Genomic DNA, 21,305 nt, shown 5'->3' with positions numbered 1-21,305 from the left:
TTATAGACCAAAGATAGAACCATGCCTTCTATTAATAGATCATAGCACATGCAGTATTTTAACCCTTTAATGCACCATAAGATAACTGTTTGTCATTGAATGTCTTTGGCTAAAGAGGACATTCTTAGCATCTGTTAATAGGCCCCGCTCCACTGATTCCAGCACAGTTGGAATATTCTCTAAAGCCTCCACCTTTCCTGAGCAACAAGTGCAGTTAGCTTTGGTGCCTGATGTGTTCTGTAATGTCTGAAGGTTATTGTTGGACGGGGGACATGATTCAGAACTACAATCAGAGGAAACCAGTGTCACAACTCAGAATCACCCTCCTTGTCTGAATCTGCCTGACATCGCCTTTCTGACAGTACAGTCTAAATAGCAGATGAGGCACCTAAACTAACAGCACTGATTGCTCGGGAACAGTGGGAGTTAAAGAAAAAAAAATAACTATTTCAGAATCAGTGGAGAAGCATCTATTACTTGATGCAGAGAGCTAGACTTGTTGGAGCTGTACTTGCGTAACTGACCACCAGGCTCGCACTTCAATGGCCATAGCTCCTTTTTAACACTAGAGTCTACTAAAAATGAATTCCATGGATGGGTGTCCATCTGTTTTCATTCTTTTTTTCATGTATCCATCAAAATGGATCAGTCAAACCAATGTCAGAAGGTATAATACAAGTGTTTTATATTGATTGAGCTCCACATTGATAAAGTTTCCTAGTGAGAAAATCTACTAGATAGTTTAAAAATATAATAAGTATAACACACAGGGACACTGCAAACTCCCAGGCGTCATGAGAACAGGGGTCTGCATGTACCCCTAAGTTCTTTATTCGAACGGAGGAGCAGTTGATCAGAAGCACCTTCTTTCCATTCACATGTGAAAATTGGGGACACTTGCAGTTCATCATTCTCAGCAATCACACTTTTATTTCCTATGCTGTGGATTGGGGATAAATGTCATTAGTGGGAAAACCTTTTAACCCCTTAATACACCATGAACTGACTGTATATGTAGAAATAACCTTACATAACATCATCATAATGTACGAATACACCATGATCACCATGGGGGCAAAACCACGTCAGCTGTTTAAAACTTCAGATGCTGAAGTTAGAGGGGGTCTGTGAGCAGGAAAACTAATATCAAACTAATGACATTATCTTGCACATTTTACAATGTATTGCAGCTCAATTTGCATGAAAATTGTGATTTGATTGATATTCCAATTAGTTACAAAGTGCTTTAGAGGCCTTCTTTACCTGGGGCATCAGTCTGTGCTCTAGATAATGGACCGTAACCGCCACCCAGTTCCTTCCTCACCCACCCTCCATTGCTTAAGTGACATCTTCTACTTTGTCTATAGTTCGAACAATAAAGCTCTGATTTTAATGGAAATGGAGCTGCAGAGCAAAATAAGAAATGTATCTTTGGAAAGTGTAGAAGCTGCCCTACAAGCTACAGTACTGTCATTGGTTTGATACCACGTTTCCTGCTCACAGACTCCCTTTAAGAGCAGGTCCATCAAGTCCAAATATGAAATATAAAATAAATCCCTGGATCAATGCCCCATCTCCTGAAATCCTGTACTTAATGTGTGTTTCAAAAAAGGAATCCAGTCTCTCCTGAACTTGCTCAATGGATCAATCATGACTACATCCTGTGGCAGAGTACCATTATTATTATTTATTATTATTATTATTATTATTATTATTATATTTATATAGCACCATTAATTCCATGGTGCTTTACATTTGGGGGATACATACAATACACAGAATATACAGGTAGATATAATACTAACAGTGATCGGCTGGCACAGTGGAGTAAAGGGCCCTGCCTGCGAGGGCTTACAATCTATGGGGGAAGGGGGTAGAGACAGAAGGAGAGGGGGAGACTGTACAGATGGTGGTGCGGTAATAGTGTTATTGGAGGTTGTAGGCCTTCCTGAATAGGTGAGTCTTCAGGGCCTTCTTGAAGCCTGTGATTGTGGGGGTCAGTCTTATTTGTCTTAGTAAGGAGTTCCAGAGTATGGGAGATGCACGGGAGAAATCTTGGAGACGGTTGTGTGAGGAGCGGATGAGAGAAGAGCGGAGTAAGAGGTCATTGGAGGATCTGAGGTTATGTGTAGGCAGGTAGCGGGAGATTAGTTCAGAGATATATGGAGGGGACAGGTTGTGGATCGCTTTGAATGTTAACGTTAATAGCTTGAACTCAATTCGCTGGGCTATAGGTACCATACATAGTCTCACTGTTCTTACAATAAAGTATCCTTGTTTAATGATGCTGATGGAACCTTCTTTTTCTCTAGATATTGAGGATGACCTTTGATCAAGGTTTCAGGCCTAGGTGTAAAAAAATAGTTTGAAAGACATCTGTATTATTTACTCTCATATGAATGCAGATGCTCCTAGCTGGTCACAAATGATAACAATATTCTCATACTCTGAAGTAAAACCGTTATTTATGTATATTAAGTATCAATTGAGTTGGACACATTTATCTCAGTACTGTGAGAAGATGAATATTAGCCTGCTGTTTCACTAGTACACGTACTAAATAGTAGATGTGATTGAACAGGTTCCTGTGATCCTGGTTAGCCTGCGCACATACCGCACTGATGGAACTTGCATGCTGTTCTAACCTTCCTCAACACTGTGGGAAACTACCGCACACTAACTACAACACAAAGAATACAGTATATTTTGGCTCATTTTAATCCAGAGGAAATATTTTACAAAGAAAAATAACCTGCTATTTAGTGAGAGAATTAAGGGCAGGTATAATGAGGAGATCCAAGAGACTATTCTCGCGCTGAGAAGAAAATTATTCTGGCACGAAAAAAAAGAGCCATGTATCATTAATCCTTATAACTATATTCTTCTTCGTTCCTATTTAAACTTTATTAAAAAAAAGTTGTTTTTGTTATATTTCATATCTTTTCTACTAATCTATAACTAGCAATCCATCACTAAAAAACCCCATGCAAGTCAATACTCAATGCAGGAGACAACATATTTTATATCTGTGGGAGGTCTCAGGGATTAATACATTTATAACACTAAGAATATATATTGCCTCAAATATATACTCATTGATCCAGTGATCAATTTTTGTCTACTCTACCTTGACATGATTAGAGATATGGTAAAGGTTCACATTTCATAGTCAACTAATTCATAGAACATCCTTATGTCTGTGGACTTAAAGCCGGATGTTCACGACCGTGTGATACCCGGCTGCTGTGAATGAACAGCACAAGCAGGGCATGGGGGACATATGGATGCCACCCACGTGCTGACCATTCACCTGCCGTGTTTCAGTGGCCCCTTTCATTAAATGAAAGCAGGATCGCAAAATTGGACAGAAATAGGACATGTTCCACATTTTGTTGCCCAGACTGTCGGCCTGCACGCCAGAGAGTCTCATTCACGGTCATGTGTACAGGCACATAGAAATGAATGGGTCATTGTGATATCCAGGAAAAATCCAGTGTAATTTGGAAGTTAAATATTGAAAGCATACCCTTATAATAGGTCGTCAATGTTAGATTAGACTCCCTCTGTTCAGCTCTGTGAAGTGGTCAGGGTACTCACAAGGGCAAGGGCCTCTTCCCTGTGTCTAATATCATGTTCATCACTAATAGCTGCAGCTCAGTTTGGACTTTAAGGTGTTAAGGGAGAGACCTATATCAAACCTGCTTTGTAAGAAATCCAGAGTCTGAGGGATGTTAGGAATATAGGGATCTGGCTGACACTGGATCTCCTTTAGCAGACTGAACTGAACAAGTTTAGAAGACTGAACTAGCTGTTCTTGGCTCAGAATGATGTACATCTTCGATATGAATTTTGCCCACATTTTTGTGAATTAGTGGCAAGGGGGAAAGGCATATGCTATCCGGAACTTCCAAGGTTGGGCTGAAACATTTGCCACACTCAGATTGTTCATTGGATTTAGAAAGGAAAATTTTGAAGTTTTTCTGTTCTTGAGGGAAGCAAACAGGTCTATTTCTAGACATCCCCAGTCTGTTAGGGATTCGAATACTTCCTCATCCAGGGATCATTCTCCTGGAACTAGCCGATTGTGACAGAGATAATCTGCCACCTGATTATAGGGGGCCACATGGTGGCTCAGTGGTTAGCACTGCAGCCTTGCAGCGCTGGTGTCCTGGTGTTCAAATCCCGCCAAGGGCAAAAAACCATCTGCAAGGAGTTTGTATGTTCTCCCCGTGTTTGCATGGATTTCCATCCCATATTCCAAAAAGACATACTGATAGGGAAAAATGTACATTGTGAGCCCTATATGGGCTTACAATCTACATAAAAAAAAAAAAAGAGATAATCTGCCACTTGGTTGTCTTAGCCCTTTAGATGAATAGCTATAATGGATCTTACATTGGTATTTGCTCATCTGACAATTTGTTCTGACAGATGCTGAAATGGTCTAAACCTGCCTCCATGCCACAGTTATAGAATTGTCTAAGTATATTTTTAGACGATGGCCTTGCATCAAATGTTGAAATCTTAGCAGTATTACCGAAATGCCTCTCAGCTAGGATAGATGTTTCACTGACTTATCCTCAAATTGGCCACTGATCCTGGAATAACTTGCTCTGCTCCAGAGCCTCCTAGACCCATGCACTAGCATCTGTAGTTAGAGATAATGGGTTCTGCATACCATAATACTCGTTTGTTCAGATTTTTTTTAGATTTATCCACCAGTTCAGGGACTGTCTTACTGATGGAAGAAGCAAAATCTTCCTTTTCAAAGAGATGAGATCTATTCAAAGTTTTGAGGATCTGAACTTGTAGGAGCTGTGAATGGAAATGGCTCCAAGATACCACAGGAATATAAGCTGTCATTAACCCCAGAACAGACACAGCATTCCTTATTGTATACAATGGTTTCTTTCAAAGCTGGAAATCTTCTTCCTGATGGACATATTTTTGTCCTGAATAAGAAAGGAGGTCTTGATTTCAGAATCTAGGAACACTCCTTCTTCTGAGTGCCAGGAACTAGATCTGATTTTACCAGTTGAGAATCTAACTTAGTTTCTGAAGCAGATCTATTGTTTTCTGTAAACAGGAATTTAGGGTCTGAACTAATGAAGCAGTGACCACAATGTTGTTCAGGTATGGGACTATTGAGATATTATCCAGTCTTAGAAATACAACCATCTCCACTATTAGGGTGAATTCACACTGAGTAAATGCTAGCTTATTCTGAACGTAAAACACGTTCAGACTAAGCGGCGTCTAAAGCAGCTTCATTCATTTCTATGGGAGCGGGGATACGAGCGCTCCCCATAGAAATGAATGGGCTGCTTCTTTCACTCCGTGCAGTCCCATTGAAGTGAATGGGGAGTGCCGGCGTGTACGGCTCAGCATGAGCAGAGCTTGCCGTATACGCCGGCACTCCCCATTCACTTCAATGGGACTGCACGGAGTGAAAGAAGCAGCCCATTCATTTCTATGGGGAGCGCTCGTATCCCCGCTCCCATAGAAATGAATGGAGCTGCTTTAGACGCCACTTATTCTGAACGTGTTTTACGTTCAGAATAAGCTAGTGTTTACTCAGTGTGAATGCACCCTTAAGGGTGCATGCAGACTACGTAACGCCGGGCGTGTATGAGAGCCGTACACGCCGGCATTACGGCAGACTGCCGAACACTTCCCATTCACTTCAATGGGAGCGCTCGTAAACGCCGCTGTTACGAGCGCTCCCATTGAAGTGAATGGGAAGTGTTCGGCAGTCTGCCGTAATGCCGGCGTGTACGGCTCTCATACACGCCCGGCGTTACGTAGTCTGAATGCACCCTAAGGGTGAATTCACACTGAGTAAACGCTAGCTTATTCTGAACGTAAAACACGTTCAGAATAAGCGGCGTCTAAAGCAGCTCCATTCATTTCTATGGGAGCGGGGATACGAGCGCTCCCCATAGAAATGAATGGGCTGCTTCTTTCACTCCGTGCAGTCCCATTGAAGTGAATGGGAAGTGCCGGCGTATACGGCAAGCTCTGCTCATGCCGGAGCGTACACGCCGGCACTCCCCATTCACTTCAATGGGACTGCACGGAGTGAAAGAAGCAGCCCATTCATTTCTATGGGGAGCGCTCGTATCCCCGTTCCCATAGAAATGAATGGAGCTGCTTTAGACGCCGCTTATTCTGAACGTGTTTTACGTTCAGAATAAGCTAGCGTTTACTCAGTGTGAATGCACCCTAACTTTGTAAAAAACCTTGGGGCACCATATAATCCAAACAGTTGGGCGACAAATTGGAAATGTTACATCTGGTCTTTAAGGAAGAGGTCGCACTGCTGATATTTTTGATTAGCTGGAGTGCCTAGCACATGAAAATATGCATCTTTTAGATTTAGAGTGATCACTACTGCTATCAGAGGAATTGTGGATTTTATAGTCTCTGCCTTTAACCTCCTGTATTTGATAAACCAGAAATATTCTGAGTAAATTGTACTCTGAGTAATGTAGTAATCTGAATTAGGATTGGCACTCCTTCTTCTAGTTTCTGGTGAAGTAGAGGGGAAATGGCTTTGGTCAAGACAAACCTTTCTGGAGGGGGGAGAGGAGAATTCTATTTTGCAACCCTCCCTGAGAACATTAAGGATCCAGGTTTTTTTGCAGATGTTTTCACAAATTTTGTTGAAGTGTAACAACTTTTGATAGTGTCATTGCTGCTTTGGCTGATTGAAGTTAAGGAGGAACTCTTTGCTTTTCCTTCCGTTGGTGTGACTCCAAATTTATACAATAGATACCACACCAGCACCAAAAATAAAATTTTGGAATACATAAGTCACTCTTCAGATACTGGTCAACAGGGTGATAATACAACTGCCGGTCAACAGTGGTAAAGTTGTTTCAAATTCACACTATTCACTTATAACACCTGCGCTCCTAGTTAGGCCAGAGAGAATACTCTATACACAAAGCACAATACACAGTAGTTCTTATATAGAGAAAAGAATGCACATCAGTATTGCCACCAGACAAAAACCATTATGTTTTTTCTGTTATGAATGGAAAAACTTAAGTATTATTCATTTAGAAATTATCTATTTTGGTTATGTTTTATCGAACTGATCTCCTCTAATATCACATATTTTATCATTTTTATTTGTATGAATAAAATGTTTTAATTAATTCAATTATTTGAATTGTATCCTGATTGGAACGGTCTAGTATTGTGGATAAAAGCAAGTATCAGATGCTTTATTGCTGTAATTATCTTAATTAGATGCCCTAATCATTGCTGCAATTATCTTAATGAGCATGGGGCTGAAGATCCTAATTACTGCCTGCTTGTGTATATAAGGAGCTATGGATCCAGTGGATGTTCATCTCCCTGAGGAAGAAAACAGTGGACTTTTGAAACCCATAGGAAAAAGGAATGCTTACTTACAGCTGTGACATCACCATGGTTTTTTTTCACTAGCACTGGAATACATGTGGAGGACACAACCAGCTGAAGCTCCTCCAAACTGCCAGAAAAGTATCCACTTAAGAGAAGCCCCTTCCTGGACTTGGTGGTGTGGAGGCACTACTGAATACAGAGCCACATGCTGATATTTGTTATTGGCACATCAACACGTAGTCACGATTAGGAATTGGATTGGCAGAGGACTAACAGAAGCCATAAAATAGATTAACATATTCAAGGTAATTGATATTATTTATATTATTTGGATCAGTTTCTGCTTTAAATGGTTTTAATCCGGTGGCAATATTGATTTGCATTTATTTCTCTCTATGTAACTCCAAATTCCTTCTAGATTTAACTGGCTTATCCTCAAGGAGTCGAAGCTGGGGGTAAGAATTTGATCTCTATGGATTTTAATCTCCAAATGAGATTCCACCTACTTTAGCCTGATATAATGGGGCCTAACTACACTAGCAACAATAATATTAGGGCTCAAGAAGGCGAAAGATGCTTCCTAGACTTTCCTGGTTACCCATTGAGCCTTTTGATCCATATGATTTTTAAGTTGAGAAGCATTCTCAGAGGGCAGAGCAGTTTTCTTAACTACTTATGAAGCTTGAACGTCAATTTTTGGATTCCAATCCCAACTAGCAGTGTCTACTGGGTTAAAAAGAAATATATTCCTAATCTCGCTGGGTAAAACTAACTTGCTTTCAGGTTTGTTCCAATAATCCGTAATAGAGATGGACGAATCAGCTCGTAATGAGCCGGGTTTGTCCCAAATATTCCTAATTGTTTTTTTTTTTTAAGAAACTGAACAAATGGCGACAAAATTGGCCACGATACAAGAAACTGGCCACCACCACGTTAGCGATCAGGAAATATAGAGCAGACAATGTCTTTTGTGCAGAGACCAACCTTTATTTGCTGTAATGGTGGAAATGCGCGCACACACATCTAACTCAATGCATCTCATAGCTAATGCCATCCTATTAGGTAGGTTATAGGCTGCACAAGTCAGTATTGAAAAATGCACAATAGCTATAGGAGTACTTAGGGAGAATCAAGCAACATACACAGGCAGATAGTAGTTCAGTGCTAGAATAAAAATGAATATACAGACATAGACAGGATGGGTTCATTCAGTGACTCTGCAGAGCAGACAGTTAACCTCATTGCCAGGCAATAATCTATATTGTTTGACAGTACTTGTAAAAGAACACTTTATTCTCTTCTCACTACACATATAACACATAATTTCTAGCATTGTAAATCTGACACTGGGTTCTAATTTCCATTTCCAGGTTTCCATCTTCTGCCAACAGACCGGTGAGCGTTTTGTGATCTCCGTGACGAAACAGGTTTTTTTTTTTTTTAACCAGACACAAAGTCCTGCATGTCCGACTTTGGGTTCTGTTTAAAAAAAACGGATTTGCCGTGGAGAGCACAAAACGCTCACCAGCGCTCATGGCCGGACACTTATCAAACCCATTCAAATGAATGGGTTTGAAAATGACTGCAGGTTTCCGTCTCCTGCCCAGTTTCAGGCAGGAAACGGAAACCTGTATAACGGAGACCCGGGTGCAGAAGTAAAGAAGATTTAGGTTCTGACAGGCCCATCATCACCTCTGCACCGAAGAAGATGGGACACGGTCCGTGTCAGAATGCCGGCAAACCCCTGCATGCCACTGTAGAGTTTCCAGCCATACTCCTAACACTCTGAAGGCGGGGTGGTAGCACTGGTGGTGGTAGTGGCAGACTTGTTTCTACTGTTGCTAGCGGCAGCAAAGTACAGGCAGTCATCTTCCATGTGGGAATTTTTTTTGTACACAGCCAAATGATAAATCCATGGTGATGTACAAGATCTGCAAGCAGAAACTTACATGTGGCCATGCAGGAACAAATGTATGAACGACATCTCTACATACTGTAGACAGGCAAAAAGAAATTTATAGATGGCAGGTACCTTCAACTGAGGTGGCTGGTATCTACATGGTGACAGGATGGATTATGAGTATGGGTCCGGGATTTAGGAGTTGTTGTAAACCCAGGCCTATACTCCAGTCCTGGTTTTACTGGGTGACCCAAGTGGTCAGCTATTAAAGAGCTGAGGCTAGCCCAGGGAAGTGGGTGTGGTCGTTTGACTGTGTGTCTGGAAGAGAAAGCCCAAAATCACCTGTGTATTGGTGAGGAAACCCTGGAGAATTATTTTCTTTGTATACTGAATTAGGGACTATTTATGTTATTTGATTTTGTACCTTCCTGCTGAATAAAGCTCGTTTGATTTATCTATATGCTGAAGAAAGCTATTTTGATTTATATACTGATGGACTGTGTGAACTGCTACCAATAAAGCTACAACTGTGAGCTGGTATCCTTGCCTCCATCTGCCTGATTTACCTAGCAAACAGCCTACTCTGAAGGTCCAGTATTTACAATACTCACATGAAAAGGCATCACTCTCTGATTTGGAAAAATAGACTTGAAAGTAACACTGAAAGGGGAAGTGAGCAAGGCTGTTCTCCTACTCCTTCCCATGATCTTCCTAGTATGCAAACCACATCTACATGTGGTACCAGCACATGGTCGTCATTATCAACAGTGGTGTAACTACCACGGTAGCAGCTGCCACGGGGCCCGGAATATTAGGGGGCCTGGACCACCTCACACTAATTAATATGCAATAAATAAATAATAACTTTTTGAGGCTTGGGCGCCGGGTTTATGGCGGTAAGGGGGGAATGGCTTGTGCCTGGTGACATAGACAGTCCTATTTTTAGCTTTAGCAGGGTTTTTTCTCCTCGCATAGGCTGAAGATTCAAGATGACATTCCAGAGTATGTCCCCACCCTTAGCGTGTCCCCTCCCTTCTAATGTTGGGGGGGGGGGGGGAGACATCACACAGGAAGAAGGGAGCTCTTGCATAGGATCAAGTAGCACAGTGCTGGGTCTTTCTAGAATGTAGAGACTGGTGAGGGCAGGCTGACTGGTGAGGTGCAGACTGGTGAAAAGACAGGGGGGAGTTGGGTTGGTTAGTGAGGTGCAGACTGGTGAGGTGCAGATGTGCTGGCTAGTGAGGTGAAGACTGGTGAGTTGCAGAGGTGTTGGCTAGTGAGGTACAGAGGTGCTGATTGGTGAGGTGCAGACTTGTGAGGTGCTGACCATAATGGAGACTGCTGTGGTCCGATCTTTGACTCTGCCTCCTCACAGACGAGCCTCTGGCAGAACCAGCGTCGATTGGCCGAATGGTGTACACTGGCCAATCAACGCTGGTCAATGCATTCCTATGAGAAAAAGTCAGCTCCCTCATAACAGCAAACTGCCAGCTCTCCCGACTAGCAAGGACGAGCCTGCATTTGGCCAATCAACGCAGGTTCTGAATCGAATATTTACTGCGAATAGCTAGTAGTAGAGATGAGCGAACACTAAAATGTTTGGGGTTCGAAATCCGATTTGAACAGCTGCACACTGTTCGACTGTTCGAACGGGTTTCGAACCCCATTATAGTCTATGGGGGGAAATGCTCGTTTCAGGGGTACGCAACATTTGATCAAATTCTACTTACCAAGTCCATGAGTGAGGGTCGGGCTGGATTCTTCTCCAAGCGCAGCGTCCCCGCGTCCTCTTCCGGCCTTGAATTCACTCTGATAGGCATCGGGCCTGGGAAGAGCCGACTGCGCATGCCCGCACTACAAGCGGACATGCACATTCGGCTCTACCCAGGCCCAATGCCTGGCAGAGTGAATTCAGAGCCGGAAGAGGACGCGGGGAAGCTGCACAGAGAAGACTTCTAAAGGTAAGAGAAGAACCAGCGTTGATTGGCCGACTGTATAGCATTCTGCCAATCAACGCTGGTTCTGCATCGAATCTTAACTTCGAACAGCTAGTAGTACTCGATCGAGTACGAGTATTTCAAATACCGTAGTATTCGATCGAATACCTACTCGATCAAGTACTACTCGCTCATCTCTAGCTAGTAGTATTCGATCGAGTACAAATATTTTGAATACCGTAGTATTCAATCAAATACCTACTCGATTGAATACTTCTCGCTCATCTCTAGTACTTATAACTAGATTATACCGTTATATTTGTAAGGGACTGGATACTAGTTAGAATAAAACAGCCTTCAAGTACATAATGCTATATGTTCTAGAAAAATAAATGAAATACATTAAATTAAATTGAATACATCTATAAGTAGGAAGTAATTAAGTAATTTAGTAAGTAGGAAGTAATTGATCAGTCACTGGAAGTAAGAGTTTTGGATGACTATTATTAGACTAATGTTAATAAGTGAAATATATATATATATATATATATATATATATATATATATATATTTGGATGTATATAACAATATTAAATGGGACAAAAACTCCAAAAGAACAATAAAATAATTAGACAACATACATGTACTAAAATTAGATCTGTATGTAAATATGTAGGTGTCTCATTAAAAGAACAAAATATTCTGATTCCTCCGAATAGTGATGTCACCGCCTCTCTTTATCATCCCATCATCTTCCATTTACTGTACTGGTGCTGATTCCACCACAGTCACAACCTAGGCAGACATTTCCAAGACCTGATCCAGCATATACCTTGCCACCCATGTTGCCACAGATACCACCACTTGAGCAGAGATGTCTCAAGGGGTTCTCATCCACAAATGTGTCTTTAGAGATGAGCGACTACTGTTCTGATCAGCTGATCCGAACAGCACGCTCCATAGAAATGAATGGATGCACCTGGTACTTCCGCTTTGACGTCGGCCGGCCACTTAACCCCCCGCGTGCCGGCTACGTCCATTCATTTCTATGCGAGCGTGCTGTTCGGATCGGCTGATCCGAACAGTACTCGCTCATCTCTATGTGTCTTCCAAATAACAGTAAGCCCCTGTAGCACTTACAAGCCATCAAAATGGGCACATTTTTCTACATTTCTTTTTGCAATATAACCTCCACGTGTGTCTGAAAAAATAAACATGGGCAAGGGCATTTCCCTAATAAATGGGCAATTTTGAAGCATTTTAAATGCATAAAAGTGAGTGTCAGTACAGTATCCACTGCTTACCATTCTATTTTCCATAGAAATACATGTCACATTCACTTAACTTCGGCTGTGTTTGCCTTAGAGAACTAGAAATTGGATAGTTAGTTTCCTATGAGTCCTAAGAGTGTTCTAAGCTATATCTTAAGCTAATTTTATAGTGTGGTTTGTACTGAACTTGTACATCTCAAAACAAACCGAAGACTCAAGCCACCGAACCTGAACATGAAACGAATCTTGAAAGGTTTGCCCCTCTCTAATCCTTTAATTTGTAAATATTTTTATAGACTGGAAACTCCCTGTGTTCTAACATTTTATCTTGGACTGATAAAGGAACATAGTATTATTAAAAGGTACAAGTAGTATATCAATATCTTCTACAGAAAAATAAAATCTCCTGCCTTTATCAACCTTAGCGGTATATAGCACTTAGCTGTAGAGGAAGGCAGCCTCAGAATGGGATGGTGGTTGACTATTCATAGCGCAAGAGATCAGGCAACATTAGCAACTGAAGACCCTTTTACTTCTCTTGCCTATTTGCCTCTGCTTTGCCACCTCATTTTACCACATTAATGGGTTCACTTAGTAATGGAAGGCTTTGGCAGCTTCTCAGGGCTGTACACAAACTTCTGTCTGTACAGAAAGACCCAAAGATCCTTTGAGGCTGGGACACAGTCAACACTGGTGGTGACACCACGCTACAATGCTACTCCTTCTCCGACTTCCACTTCAGCACAGATTCCTCAAGAAACAACAAGAGAGCAAGGAGGATGTCACCAGAAAGTTGAGGCTGTGAAAGAAGGAAAGCCTGTCCTATTAGGATTAATCTTCCATTAACGTTCTGATTTGTACCTTTAACTTACCCCCCCCCCCATTCTCCTCGGATCGGTTAAAGTTACCACCTTGGCACTCAAACTCCAGACCATACCTTTACAGAAAAGAAAATTTGGATCCCCAGCTACAACAGAATCATTTATCCACTGGGACAGCAATGGGGGAGTGACCTTTTAACCTCTGTGTTCCTGTTCCTATTAGGGTCAAGAGTCAATCTCTCTGGTGTTGGTGCTGTCATGGGATGACGTTATGTAGAAGGGGCATAGGCAACATGTTTTTGCACTCACATGACAAAAAGGGGACATGGTCTCAACCAATGGAGGCATACCACAGACCACCCCTGACAATTTTACGCTGTGCACTATGTATTCTTTTTTCCTAGAAATCTGCCAGTGAATGTCGGCAAGTATGCTTAAGTTCATCAATAGTTTAGTCCTGAAAAGCCCATACTGTAAGCCAAAAATAGTACAAGTGATGGTTATTCTATATCTATCTTTTAAAAAAAAAATCTATTTTTTTTTCCATTAGTTCTCTCTGCTCTTTATGAATCCCAACCTCTCAATTGACTATTATGTTGTTGCCACATAATAGACATGCGCTGTGGATACAGATATAGAAATATCCACTCTGCAGGTTCTTCATGAGATTAGAATTCTAAGGAGTGTCTATTTTTATTACTTACTAATTTTGCTCTGCTTATCCAGTCAGCTTTGTATGTTCCTTTTCTTGCATTACCTATGTTGTTGGGGTGGCAGCAATCAATCAAAGCTTTGATTGTCACTATTAAAGTAAGGGATCACTGTCCTAATCCAGCTGATGGCAGCTAGTGATTTATATCTGTTCTCTTTGACAGGTTGCCTGCGAAATCTGAAAGAACTCAATGTTAGCTTCAATAATCTAAAAAACATACCACCTGAACTGGGAGATTGTGAAAACCTTGAGAAACTGGATATTTCTGGAAATTTAGAACTCACAGAACTGCCTTTTGAGGTAAGATATCTGTCTCTTTAAGTTAGAAAAAGTGTTAAAAACAGAAGACATTCAGGTTCAGGATTTGAACATTTTCTTATATTTATGTAAATATTAAATAACTAGATACATATATTCTGTGTCAATGTTCTAGCAGGATGTTTAAAAGGTTGAATAATAGGTATACATGCCATATTTTAGGTTTATATCTATTGAGCTTTTTTTTACTGACTGGTACAATAAGATAAGATAAGATAATCTTATCTTATATTTTAGGTTTATATCTATTGAGCTTTTTTTACTGACTGGTACAATATATGGGTTACAAGGAAAAACAGCATTTGGCTATCTCCAGCACCTTCATCGAAGTGACTTGGAGTGGGGATGTGTCCTGTCCAGCAAGGATGCCTGGCTCATTCCTGGTGAATTATCCAATGGGAGTATGCATAAAGGATATTAGGTCCGGTTCACATCTGCTTGCAGAACTTTTCTCTCCACATGTTTTGTACGGAGACCAAACGGAAACCACACGGACCCCATTTTATACTATGGGGTCCGTGGGTTTCCCAGGTAACCACTTTTTTATGTCTATAGGTTTCTCTTGAGGAACCACCGAATGAAAACCCAAATGCGGATGTGAACTGGGCCTTAGCTTTCAAAAATGATATTGCTTCAAATGCAGTTACATTTAGTGAATGCAACCACTTTGTCAGGGGTTCCTCACTGAAATATTGGCTACTTTATAGAGCTCCCCTATCCAATTAACTCCTCACAAGCACATATGTTCATTTATAATGTGATAGCTCATGAGCAGATGGAGTTAAAAGGCATTGAAGTGTTACCTAAAGGTTGTGTAACCAATGCCCAAACTATTCTGTGGCTTACATATTACAGTCTCACGTGTGTTATGTTTATATACTGTATGTTAATAATCATTTTTATAATGCATGCTACTTTATATATAATTTCGATTTGTCTCTCACTGCACCTATATTATCTCACATACCGAGCTGGTAATAGGGTACTTCTACTTTACTTGTGAAAAACAGCAAACAGGCTAGGCATCATCCTGTATCGTAAAACAAGTCTCTCTTTTCTCTACTTACCAATTTCATGTTGTAAAACCCCTTTTCTTTCTTACAATTCCTCAATAAAAATTTTACAAGCTTAAAATCCTAGACCTGCTCTGCATCTTCCATAAAAAAATGCTATTGAGAGAAGGAGAGATTGATAGCTGGAAGTACAGTTCAGTCTCACAGTTCTGATGGTCTCGTAAACCTTTATGATGCCGTCAGAGATCGTTGACTGAATTACAGCCACATTTTCAGTTTCTCCTTGAAATTCTTATACTGGTGGTTATCAGGTGATAGGTCTCCCTCATTTATATACAATCTAACACTGAGAATGGAATCTGGACTGTAGGTATTACTTCTTTTTCTTGATCAGTATTACATGTGAATTCAAACTGATACAATGTTTCCTTTTTACTTTACTCATAGATTTTAAAGAAATGTATAAAATATGTTTATTAGTTGGAAATTATTTGGGTAAATAATATAATTTGGCAATCTAGTGGAAAAGTGATTTACTTGTGTTCTGTGGATCCTGATTCTTTCTTTACTACTTGCATACTAAATTCCTTAATTCGTATCAAGGTATTCTGGGTTTGGGTATGTATGTCCAATGATCATATGCTTTTTTTACCATAATGTCTGAATTATGGAGTATGAATTGGTTGTATAACCCTCCTTCAAATAAAATATGCATACTGAACTCCTTAATAACTTCTGATTCTAAACTGCTAAGGGATCATCTCCTGCGAAGGTCTTAAGAAGTGAATTAATGTATTTTTCAATTATATCAATTTTCCAGCTGTTTTCTAAAAGTGATAACTGCTAGTGGCTGAGATCATAGCTCCAATAAGAAAGATTTATGGAGTGTAAAAGCTAAAAAGGAAGGAGAGAAACCAGTATAAGCCACTAGATTTAAGAGCACAGTTTACAGCAATACATGATAGCAGAACCAACCAGCTGAGTATCCAAGTCAATCCACCATATATACAGGCAAATGACCTATAGTTTTAGATATAATTAAATAAATATATATATATATACAGTATATATATATATAAAAAGAAATATAATAAAAATATAAAAATATAATAAAAAAGTAAATATTATAAAGTAAATAAAATAATAAGAAAGTAAATGTTAAACTTATTTATCTACTTGCATATTTAACTTCTAGTCAGAAAGGTCACTTAATATAAATTATTTATTTTCTATATCATGAAATAGCAGGAAATATTTCACAAATTTGACAAACCCCTCCAATTACCATAAAATCTAGCAGTATTGTCTTTCTTTACTTCCTTGAACCCTACTGCCATTTTAATGGCTCTATCTTTCCAATCATAAAATTTAAGAGTTATCTCCCAACAAAGTTTTTTTTTTACATAGATGGCACTAATATTATGCTTTACTTCAATCACCATTCACTTACAAAAAAATACAAAACACACCTCAACTATGTAGAAAATGTGCATCATGTAAATATTAAATGACAAAAAGAATAATTAAATGCAAAATAACACATTGAAAAACTAAAAGGAAATAAAACAAATTTTAAAAATCGCAGTAAGTCTCAGTTCACATCTGAACAGAATACTGAATGCATTGACAAGCGGTGGGGACCGTGTGTTTTCCACATGGAACATGCGGAGAGAAAAGTACTTTATGAACTACTTTCTTCTCCGCATGACTTGTGCGGACATCGTGCACAAAACATACAGACGCCATTATAGTTTATGGGATCCGTGTGCTTTCATAAACTCACTGCTTGTCAATGTGAATCAGGCCTAATTTTCATAGCAGTAGTTCAAAAATTACCAAATAAGATGAAGAAAATAGGAAATCTAACAACGATGTAGGGTGCTAAAATTTGCACCAACACGAAACAGTATTTAAAGAGAACCTTTCATCAGATTGGGCACAGGCAGTTTTATATACTGCTGGAAAGCTGACAGTGCGCTGAATTCAGTGCACTGTTGGCTTTCCCGATCTGTACCCGGTGTAAAGCGCTATCGGTCCCGGTACCGTAGCGCTTTACAGTCAGAAGGGCGTTTCTGACAGTTAGCCACGGACGTCCTTCTGCCCAGCAACGCCTATCACGCTGCACAGTGTGAGCGGGGAGGAACGCCCCCTCCCTCTGCTCACACAGCTTGCCCATAGACAAGTGTTATCAGGAGAGGGAGGGGGGAGTTCCTCCCTGCTCACACTGTACAGAGCGATAGGCTCTGCTGGGCAGAAGGGTGTCCCTGGCTAACTGTCAGAAACGCCCTTCTGACTATAAAGCGCTACGGTCCCGGGACTGATAGCGCTTTACCCGGGGCACAGATCGGGAAAGCTTTCCAGCAGCATATAAAACTGCCTGTGCCCAAACTGATGAAAGGTCCTCTTTAAAAGGGTTTTGAATTTTGAGACCCTGCAGATAGAGACAAACATCTTGGGGGCCTCAAAAACACATTATTGAGGCAGGGTTACCATCCAAGAACAATTGAAAACCAAATCACCAGGGTCACGAGAATACCAAGATCTGAGTTATTAAAATACAATACCAAACCGGGAAAACAATCGGGTGCCCCTGGTCGTCACATATAACCCACACCTGGAGATGCTGAGAGGAATCAAATGCAAATTACATCCACTACTGCAAAACGACGACCATCTAAAATCCATATTTCCAGACCCCCACTCCTGTTCTATAGACAGCCACCAAATCTCAGGAATATGCTTATTAGCAGCTCACTGTCACCTCCAACTAACACAGGAATATTTCCATGCAGACAGAAAAGGTGCAAAACCTGCCCTCACATCATGACCACTGACAAGATAAAGATACCAAATTCTAAATCCCAGGTACATTCACCTGTACCACACCTAATGTAGAATATTTAATAATATGCACCAAATGTTCCACTGAAAATTTGTATGTTGGAGAGACTGGTCAGAAGCTTTGAATGTGGATTAACTCCCATCGCCATACAATTAGAGAACAAAGAATGGACCTTCCGGTGTCAAAACATTTCTGCAATGAAGATCATAATATCACCAATGACATGAAAATTTTGGTTTTAAGAGGGAATTTTAAATCAAGGAAAGAGAGACGAATTTATGAGTACAAGTTTATGACCCAGCTTCAAACATTGCAAGAAGGGATGAATCTGTCACATGGGTTCATGGAATCCTACAGAAATCATTGAACTGAGACAGCCATAAAAGACACTCTCTGAACTGATAAGAACATTGCAAATTGATGAATTGTTTATTTGTATGTTCCAATAACCTTCTTCCACCCTCCCTCCTAGAATTCTATTCCTGAGTTTCCTTTTGTACATAAATATGCAGCCTTCAGAAATTGCTGCTCTAGAATCTCTTTAAATAGGTTGTCCCATCACAAGGATCCTATCTATACTGCTTGTTAATGTGGATGTAAGACTTTTCCTAAATACACTGCTTCAGCAAAACTGCTTTGTTTGTCCACTATCTTACTTTATTCAATTCTTTGTGGCCACAGCCCTGACTTAGCTGCTCATGAGTCAAGTGATGTGTCTGCCTGCTCTCAGGGGGGAGGGAGGAGGGGCTAAGTGCACGGGGGAGCGAGCCTGTGTATCTAGCTATTCCTGTGTCTACACCACGTGACCTAGCTTCCTGTTAGCAGATAGAGGAGAGGAGCTGCTTTCATTTCTTCTGTTCTCTCAGTTATCAGGCTAGCTAATTCAATAGTGTTCATTATGGCAGAGACAGGCAATGTCTGCATGTAACACAGAATGGAATTGCTCCTGCCTGTACTTCATAGTCCAATATGGGTGGGCGGAGCTACACGTGGATTTGGGGGCGGCACTAAATGGCAGGTTGCATGTGAAACCCCGCCCACCAAATGATGCAAGAAACCAGGAAGAAAGAAGATTTTACAGGAGTGAAGACTGCTGAGTATGTGACGTGAGAATACCCCTTTAAGGAGGCATATTGTAATGTAAAATGGCTGCTTGCATGCATATTATTTGAATAAAGGCAGCTATGTTTTATACCAGTAACTCTTTTTTCCTGTGTGCTACTTGGTTAATTTACATTTTTGACTATATTCTTAGGGAAGGTCGGGCATGATGTTAAAGGGAGAACTCTCTATTGGGTTGCATGACTGAGGCTCTGTCTTCCTAATTACAACATGGAAGACAGATTTGCATATTCTTCCCATGTTCCCTTGCACAGTGGAGCGCTAATAGCTTAATAAGACTCCACACACCTAAATGATGGTCTTTCCCTATGGAGTGACAATATCCCCTAACTCTGTCTAGAAGCCTCTCACCTCTGCCAGGTCAGTCTTCTCTACGCCGGGCTGAAGAGATGCAATAACATTGAAACAACTGTCCTCGGCTGAGAGACTGTACCTAGTTAAATCCCACATCATTGCAAGCAAAGGCCTCTGGGAAGGTTGGGCATGATGTTAAAGGGAGCGCTCTCTATTGGATTGCATGACTGAGGCACTGACTTCCTAATTACATCATGGAAGACAGATTTGCATATTCTTCCCATATATTTTTAGGGTATTCCATAAATGCTTGACAGATGCAGGTCCCACCACTGGGAACTGAATCTATCACAAGAATGGGGTCCTTTTCTCGAGAGAAATGCAGGGCACTGTATACCGTATGGCATTACCTATTGATATAGGTATAAATGTAACAACGTAAATACCTTTCTAAAGTTATGCTGACTTGTTTGTACCCTCTTTTTATTTCACTCTATCCCTACTTTTTTACAAAGGGTTTTTCTTAATAAACCTAATTTACAGCCCTAATACCAGACAAAATGAAAGAAGAACTGCCCACATTTGCTTTAAACTGAAACTATTGTACATCTCTTTTATGTAAGATTAGTAATCTGCAATATCAGTGAGTGGTCTCTTTCTCTCCTATGTAGCTATTCATTATCAACTCTTAAAAATGCATTCAGCCAGTTAAATTACCAATACTCTAAAAATTCTGAAATGCCACAGTTGGTAGAAAGTATATAGAAATAGATGAAAATCCTATCATTTCAATAAACACAAAAAAAGTAAAATGAAAAAAAAAAAAATCTAAATTACCAATTGTATAAAATAAAATAACATGAAGCAATGGTATTTAAAAGAAATATTTATAAGTCACTTTAGTGTAGCACTTACAATCAAGCTTGCAAGTGTAAAGCTTTGTGGTATTTACTTGACTAAAAAGAAACCTTTATAAATCAGTTTAATCTTCTAATTATACTAAAAGATAGCAAATAATATGAGCGGACCTACTGAATCCGTGATATCACAGATTTATAAAAGCAGCAGCCAATTTTTGTTGCATTTTCAATAATGCATGAATTAATTCTATTCAACTGTGCTAAAGGAAAGATGAATGATTTGAGCAGGTCTGTGATTTAAAGGGGTGAGACATTTTCTTAAGAAATTTCTGACATGACATTAAATAATGTGTATTGGCAAAGCCCCAGTAATGAGTATTCAATGCAGCATCTGTTGTCCATGGTTACCTTATACAGACACTGGACCTGGTACTCACTGTGTCCTTAGCTCTCAACATGACACTGGTCATGTGATTTACTCTTGTGAGTGCCTGTCCAGATGCATCCTCAGCTGAAAAACACAATATGGCTCAAGCCCCACATGGCAAAAACCGCTGCGTTTTACAATCCCTGCAAAGTGGATAGGATTCTAGTAAATCCCATCCAAACATTGCAAAAAATAGCCGAAGCAGAAATGCTCCAAAACTTTTGTGTTTTTGGAAATCGCAGCATGTCAGTTGTCAGTTATACCTATGGAAATGCAAACGGGTATCTTTATAGGTATAACTAATACAGGGAACTTTCTGTGAAAAGTGCTGTGGAAAACAAAGTAATGTGTTTCCGCCATGGTTTACCCTCGGGGCACTTTTTCGCCTAAATTTAAAGATCTGGGAGAATTGAATGC

General features: G+C 40.2%; 1 protein-coding gene across 1 annotated transcript in view; it reads left to right on the top strand.

Annotated features, from left to right (window-relative positions):
- LRRC2 (leucine rich repeat containing 2) overlaps positions 1 to 21,305 on the top strand; it is a 284,202-nt gene that overhangs the window by 175,606 nt on the left and 87,291 nt on the right. Inside the window, exon 5 of the mRNA XM_075277223.1 lies at positions 14,176 to 14,312. Coding sequence (XP_075133324.1) covers positions 14,176 to 14,312 — 137 coding nt within the window. The remainder of the gene's footprint in view (positions 1 to 14,175; positions 14,313 to 21,305) is intronic.

The sequence above is a fragment of the Leptodactylus fuscus genome, chromosome 1, assembly GCF_031893055.1.
Source record: "Leptodactylus fuscus isolate aLepFus1 chromosome 1, aLepFus1.hap2, whole genome shotgun sequence".
Classification (NCBI taxonomy): Eukaryota; Metazoa; Chordata; class Amphibia; order Anura; family Leptodactylidae; genus Leptodactylus; species Leptodactylus fuscus.
Note: the sequence above shows the minus strand (reverse complement) of the source record. Positions and strands in the feature narration are given on the sequence as shown.